The sequence below is a fragment of the Triticum dicoccoides genome, chromosome 4B (assembly GCF_002162155.2).
Source record: "Triticum dicoccoides isolate Atlit2015 ecotype Zavitan chromosome 4B, WEW_v2.0, whole genome shotgun sequence".
In the NCBI taxonomy this organism is placed as follows: Eukaryota; Viridiplantae; Streptophyta; class Magnoliopsida; order Poales; family Poaceae; genus Triticum; species Triticum dicoccoides.
The window spans coordinates 528,677,687-528,685,020 of record NC_041387.1 but is presented as its reverse complement, the minus strand read 5'-3'; the positions used below and the strand labels follow the sequence as shown (position 1 = coordinate 528,685,020).

The 7,334-nt window shown below is 49.1% G+C and overlaps 1 protein-coding gene across 4 annotated transcripts in view; it reads left to right on the top strand.

Annotated features, from left to right (window-relative positions):
- The window catches only part of LOC119291263, a 10,224-nt gene extending 6,212 nt beyond the window's left edge, over positions 1-4,012 (top strand). For 2 of the 4 annotated variants that reach the window (XM_037569996.1, XM_037569995.1), the window contains 2 exons: positions 1,563-1,597; positions 1,689-1,945. In XM_037569996.1, the coding sequence (XP_037425893.1) occupies positions 1,563-1,597; positions 1,689-1,806 (153 nt within the window). In that variant the 3' untranslated portion in view covers positions 1,807-1,945. Of the gene's footprint in view, positions 1-1,562 lie in introns of all 4 variants that reach the window. The other 2 variants (XM_037569992.1, XM_037569994.1) reach the window with 2 other exon arrangements.
- The last annotated feature ends 3,322 nt before the right edge of the window (positions 4,013-7,334 follow it).

Here is a 7,334-nt window from a genome sequence, read left to right as displayed (position 1 = left end):
ACTCTTCGTCAAAATTCTTCCTCTTCTTTTTTGTCTCAGACCTTCACACATCATGCTTAGAAAAACGATAAACCAACAATTGAAATCAGATCATCAAAAAACTAAGGTTAATTTCAAAGAAGAAGATGAGACGCAGATGGGCAACCTAGATTGAGGACGACAACGAGGGCCGACGAGCAGCGTCCGACACATGACGCGAGCGCCATCTCGGCCTCCGGCCTCGCTGCTCCTTCCCCCAGTGCCGTCCTCCTGTGCTCCTTCTCCCTCCCTGCCGTCCTCCTCTGCTCCTGAGCAGCGACCTGTGACCGGTCCAGAACCACAGCCCACAGCGGTGGCTGATGGAGGATGGGGAGGCATCGTCCTGCAGGAGGCTGCGGGAAGAACTACGCAAGCGGCGACGGCGACCATACGCTGGGCTCCGAGGTCAGGGGAGGACGAGGCGGCGCAGTGGCGGCGGAGAGAATTGGGGAACAGGAAGCGGAGCTCAAGAAGGGAGCGATTGGTGGGTCAAAGACGCGAGCGATTGGTGGCTAGGGTTTCACCGTGCGAACCCCACGCTCGCTGCAGAGCCTTTCTTTTTTCACGCAGGCTACGCGCGAGACGCACCACCACGCTGGGCCCGTGGGTAAAGAAGGCCTACCCGTCATTCACTGGAGCATGAAACAATAACGTGCGAGAAAACAGACGGTTAGATTATAGACAGCACCGTAAAACGCTACAGTGGTGGTGGATCGAGCGAACGACGTTCACCGCGCGACGCGAATGCCCCAGAATGGCGGGTACTCTAGGAGGCTTTATATATTAGATTTCGAGTCAGTATTTGCTACTCTGACGATTATCTTGTACTCCCTCCGTTCCAAAATACTTGTCTTTCTAGGCATTTCAAATGGACACAACATATGGATGTATGTAGACATATTTTAGAGTGTAGATTCACTCATTTTGCTCCGTATGTAGTCACTTGTTGAAATCTCTAGAAAGACAAATATTTAGGAACGGAGGGAGTAGCAAGGAGTCTTCATATCTTGCTATTGCCAGTGAAGGCCAAGTACTATTCTCCTTTCTGCTTTCAGTAAATCTCGAGTTCATCATCTTTCAAACGACGTGATATAGAATAGCAATATCTTGTAGCGAAAATAAACAGATTAAAGCATGCTTCTCTTTCTTTTGCCCATCACTTGACTGAGAACGTCTCACTCGCGAGTTTGGTGATGCTATAGCTTTCTAATACCTGTCCTTGGGATCAGTTGGACCAAAATAATGGAGATCTTGTCATTCTTGGATGGTGATCGTCTTGTTCTCAACCAGTCTGGCTGACATGAAACGTTGTTGTTTAGCCAGTTTCAACATGATTAAATATGGTTTAACTGGTTTCAAGATGGAGACATAATGTCTTCTTCCATGATTGGGCATGCTCCATATCGCAAGAGGTCGCCCTGTGAACCAAAGTGGAACCTCTCTTGAACTGTCGGCGCTTATATTCTTTGACGCTTAGCCTGCATGAACTGATACGATTTTTTTTTTTTTTTTTCAATGACTGTGTATTCTCTGGATCCATCCAGTTCAACAAACGTTTTGCAGAAATTGGTGGTTGCTGGTAAGCTGGTTGCTTGGTTACTTTGAGTCTGATCATTCATTCACAGAAGTGGTGTTTGTTGTACCATACCAAAGCTTTCCGGTGGCTGCAGTTTGCAGTTTGCACGCCTTCTCGACAGAAATGCAGCACGAGCACTAGCAGCAGTGCTGCACTCCATCACCCCAAGCTTGCAGTTTGTGCAGTCGTGTTGTCCAGCTGCGGAGTATTAGAGTATATCTTCGGTTTGTATATTTGGTAATTCAAATTGTAATCTATCTCTACTATCCTTGGCCCCCAAGTTTTGTAACTTATATAAACAGCCCTTTGAGGCCCTAATACATATTCAGAATTCAATACTCTTCATGGTATCTGTCGCCTAGGTTATCCCTTCCTCATGGCCTCTCCGCCGGCCCCTCCACCTCTCCCGGCGCGGCCTCTCTTTACCGCGGCCGAGTTCAACGCCGCCAGATCGCCTTCTGCCTCCTCTTCCTCCTCCAACCCTAGTTCCCTTACCCACCACCAATATGCCATTCCGCCACCAACAATCTCTCTAGCAGATACAATTGCCGATGTTGCGCCGTTCATACCCATCTCGCTTGATCTGGCTGCCCACAATTACTACCATTGGCGCCATCTCTTCCACATCCACCCTGGCCGCTGCGGTCTACGCCACCATATTCATCCATCCTCTGTCCCGCAGCCTGCCAGTCCTCGTTGGGTGAAGGACGATCTTACGATCATCCAATGGATTTATACTCGGATCTCCACCGAGCTTTTCAATCTTGTCTCCAACGACGACGCCACCGCAGCCGATCTTTGGGCCGCCCTCCAACAACTGTTTCAAGACAACTCCGACGCCCGCATCAACGCTCTTCACACCGAGCTCCGCAACATCACCCAAGGAGACTCCCCGGTCACCGTCTTCTGCCAGCGGATCAAGTCGATCGGTGATGAACTCCGGCAACTTGGCGATCACGTCGACGACCGCGTTCTTATAAACGCTCTTCTCGTTGGTCTTGGCGAGCAATTCGAGAAACAGGTGGCCTTCATCCCCATGTTGCGGCCCTACCCGTCCTTCGGCGAGGTGCGCTCTCTCCTTCAGCTCGAGGCTCAGAATCAAGCTCGCAAGGCCACTCGTCCGCAAGTGTTTCACGCCACCACCAAGTCTTCGGCGCCAGCTCCATCCACTCCGTCGGCGGCCCCTGTCCAGCCACCTCCAGGCTGGCGCCCGAGCCCTAACTACCGCGGGAAGAATCCCGTCTACCGGCCGCCCCAGCCTCGCTCGGCCAGCTCCTCGGCATCATCATCGTCTACACCGGCCTCTACTCCAACGGCATCTACTCCAATGGCATGGCACCAGCAGCAAGATCCCTGGACCGGGCTGGTTCAGGCGTGGCCCATGCCTTGGTCTGCTCCATCTCCTTACGGCGCTCCTCCAGCATACACGGGCGCCTGGAGCCCGGGCCATCGTCCTGCCACCGGCTCACCTGGTCTCCTCGGACCCCGATCGCCGGCTCACGTCTACACCGCCACTACTACACCGACCACGTCCGGCGCCCCCATGATTCCGCCCGGCTACGCCCTGGTTCCCTATGCGCCTGGTGCTCCTTCGGCTCCGTCACCGTACGCATACGGGCAGCATGCACCAATGAACATGCCTGCTCCCTCTCCTACGACAACATCGCCAAGCTGGGATCAGGCTGCTTTTATCGCCGCCATGAACAATTTCACCCTCAACAACGAAGGTACGGATTGGATTTTCGATTCTGGTGCATCTACGCATATGTCTTCAACTCTGAATTTTTTGTCAGCTTGTTTCCCTTCTTCTTTTTCTTCCATTACCATTGGTGATGGTTCTACTATTCCTGTTTCTTGCACCGGTGATTCTTACATCCCCTATTCTTCCAAAAAAATTCTCTTACGTAATATTCTTGTAGTTCCATCCTTAATTACTAATCTTATCTCTGTTCGTCAGTTTACCATTGATAATCAAGTTATTGTGGCATTTGACCCTTTTGGTTTATCTATGAAGGATCTGACAACAGGTGAGGTTCTAGCTCGGTACAATAGCACCGGTGATCTTTATCCACTTCATGGCGCCCCCACTTCCACTCCTCGCGCCATGCTTGCATCAGTTCATCTATGGCATCGTCGGCTTGGCCATCCTAATAAAGCTACACTGTCATCATTGTTATAGGAATTTAGTATCCCTAGTTCTAGTGTCCCTCATGATTCCTCTCTTTGTAATGCCTGTCAATGTGGCAAACATGTTAGATTACCTTTTGGTACATCCTCTACTATTAGTACTTTTCCTTTTGAATTGCTACATTGTGATCTATGGACATCTCCAATTCCTAGTGTTTCTGGTTACAAATACTATCTTGTAATTCTTGATGATTATTCCCATTATATTTGGACCTTTCCTCTCTGAGCCAAGTCCGATGTACACCCAATTTTTCTCAATTTTCGTCAGTATGTTCTCACCCACTTTGGTCTTCCCATACGCTTTATTCAATGTGACAATGGACGTGAATTTGATAATACTCGCAATCGCACTTTCTTTCTTTCTCACGGCATCCTTCTTCGCTTTTCTTGCCCCTATACATCTCCTCAAAATGGCAAAGCAGAACGATCTCTTCGTTCCATCAATGATATTCTTCGCACCTTGCTTATTCAAGCTTCTCTTCCTCCCCGTTTTTGGGTTGAAGCATTACGCACTGCCACACTTCTTCTCAATATTAGACCAACTAAAACATGTCCTCTCTACACTCCCTTTCAATCCCTCTTTCTTTCCCATCCCGACTATCTTTCTCTTCGCGTTTTTGGTTGTCTCTGTTTTTCCAACATCACTTCTACAACTTCTCATAAGCTAGAACCTCGCTCTTTACCCTGCATTTATCTTGGTCTCTCCGATGATCATAAGGGCTCTCGCTGCTTTGATCCCTCCTTCGGTCGTGTCATTATTTCTCGTCACGTCGTCTTTGACGAATATACTTTTCCCTACGCTGCCACACAAACATCCTCTACCACCCAACCTCCCTCTGTTCGTTCTTCATCTCCTCTCCTCCCTCGTCTAGCTCCTACCCCTATTGTCCCGGAGCAACAATCACCACCACAGCAGCCTTCCACACCGCCCACTTCTCCTTCACCACAACCTTCCACGCCCACCACTCCTTATTTGACAGCAGCTTCCTCACCTCCCACGCCTATATCCCCAAATACTGCTTCTCCATCCTCCACTTCTTCCTCCACACCGCCTCTTCCATCTAAAGTCGGTCCTATCATACCTCTAGTCAATGATCATGTTATGTGCACTCGTGGTAAGCGTGGCTTTCACCTCCCTACACGACGTCTTAACCTCACTGCCGTTCCAACTATCTCCCCTATTCCTACATCTTATAAACGTGCTCTTCTTGATCCTCTTTGGCACTCTGCTATGCGTGATGAGTTTCATGCTCTTCAGCAAAATAACACCTGGACTCTCGTTCCCAAACCACCTGGTGTCAATGTTGTTTCCGGCAAATGGGTTTTCTGTCACAAATTTCATGCTGATGGTACTCTCGCTCGTTATAAAGCTCGTTGGGTTTGTCGTGGGTTTTCTCAGCAACACGGTGTTGATTTTGATGAGACTTTTTCTCCAGTTGTAAAACCTAGTACCATTCGTGTTGTTCTTAGTCTCGTTGTCTCCTCATCTTGGCCGATCCATCAGTTAGATGTTAAAAATGCCTTTCTCCATGGCACTCTCAATGAAACTGTCTATTGTCAACAACCTTCGGGTTTTGAGAATTCCTCTTCTCCTGATTTTGTTTGTCTTCTTCACAAATCTCTGTACGGTCTTAAACAAGCCCCTCGTGCTTGGTTTCATCGCTTCACCACCTTTATTCACACAATAGGTTTTACCGCGTCTAAATCTAATTCATCTCTCTTCATTTTTCATTCCTCCTCCCATACTGCCTATCTTCTCTTATATGTTGATGACATAATTCTCACTGCCTCTTCTGATTCCTTTTTACAACACATTATATCTTCTCTTAATCGTGAATTTTCCATGACTGATCTCGGTCCTCTTCATCACTTTCTTGGGATCACTGTTTCCCGCACTTCATCTACACTCTTTCTATCTCAACGTCAGTACATTCTTGATTTACTCTCTCGTGCAGGAATGACTGACTGTCAACCTTGTCGTACGCCGGTCGACGTTGGTACTAAGTTGTCGGCCGACGGTGAACCCTTTTCTGATCCTACTCTATATCGCAGTATCACTGGTGCTCTCCAGTATGCCACCCTCACTCGCCCTGATATATCTTATTCTGTTCAACAAGCCTGCTTATATATGCATGATCCTCGTGTTCCTCATTATTCTCATGTCAAGAGAATACTTCGGTATCTCAAAGGCACTATTGATCATGGTCTTCTCCTTAATTCTTCCTCTCCAACAAGCTTGACAGTTTATTCTGATGCAGACTGGGCGGGTTGCCCAGATACTCGACGATCTACATCCGGCTTTTGTGTTTACTTGGGTGATAATCTTGTTTCTTGGTCTTCCAAAAGGCAGGTTACAGTTTCCAGATCATCTGCAGAAGCTGAATACAGGTCTGTTGCTCATTCTGTGGCCGAGGCGGTGTGGCTCCGTCAGCTTTTGGTTGAGCTTCATCGACCAATCGAGCGTGCAACTATTGTGTATTGCGACAATATTTCTGCAGTCTACATGGCGTCCAATCCTGTTCAGCATCGACGCACCAAGCACATCGAGATTGATATTCATTTTGTTCGTGAAAAAGTGTCTCTTGGCGAGGTCCGTGTGCTTCGTGTTCCTACCACTGCGCAATTTGCTGATATTTTCACCAAGGGGCTCCCTACTGCAGCATTCACTGGCATTCGATTCAGTCTCAACATTGTTACACCGGATGTTGACACTGCGGGGGGTATTAGAGTATATCTTCGGTTTGTATATTTGGTAATTCAAATTGTAATCTATCTCTACTATCCTTGGCCCCCAAGTTTTGTAACTTATATAAACAGCCATTTGAGGCCCTAATACATATTCAGAATTCAATACTCTTCACGAAGCTTGGTAGGTACGTTTCCTGGAGCTTGGCTATATCCATATCTCGCTTGCTTTCAGTTCCAGACAATAAACATGGCATGCTTCGGGGACCTTCTGGGGTCCCGTCTCGTCGTTGTTTTTAACATCGTCATTAGCAAGCAAACAAGTTCCACGCCCCTGTGTGACGCTGAAGTGGTAATGCCACGACGAGCCTTTTTGTCGACTTTCTAGTTTCATTTCATCTACTCGCAGAAATGCAGTCCTGATAGTAAGAGCAACTTCAATGGGGCGACCCATTAATTTTGTCCGCCGCCGTTCGTTTGGGTCGGTGCGTATAGAAAAAACGGCCCAACGCGCCGACCCAAACGGACGCGCGTCTGCTTTTCGTCCGCGGGTGACCCATTCCCGGTTCATTTTTGAGCCGGATTTGCCGGCGAGGACATGCGACGGACGCGCGCACGCTCGTCCTCTCCTATCCCTGGGCCCGCTGGTCTGTGTCACATTGCCCTTCCCCGTCCAACAACAACCCTCGCCTTCCTCCTTCGTCGCCTACGCCGCCGCCCATTTTCGTCGGCGACTCTGCCAGCTGCTGGGGCCTCCACATCCGCCCAGCTACGCCGCCCACTCACACGTCGCCCGCCACCGTCGTCTTGCCGCCGGGAGCCGACTGCTTCCCACCCCTGCGCCCCCACCACACAGCCGCCTCGCCGC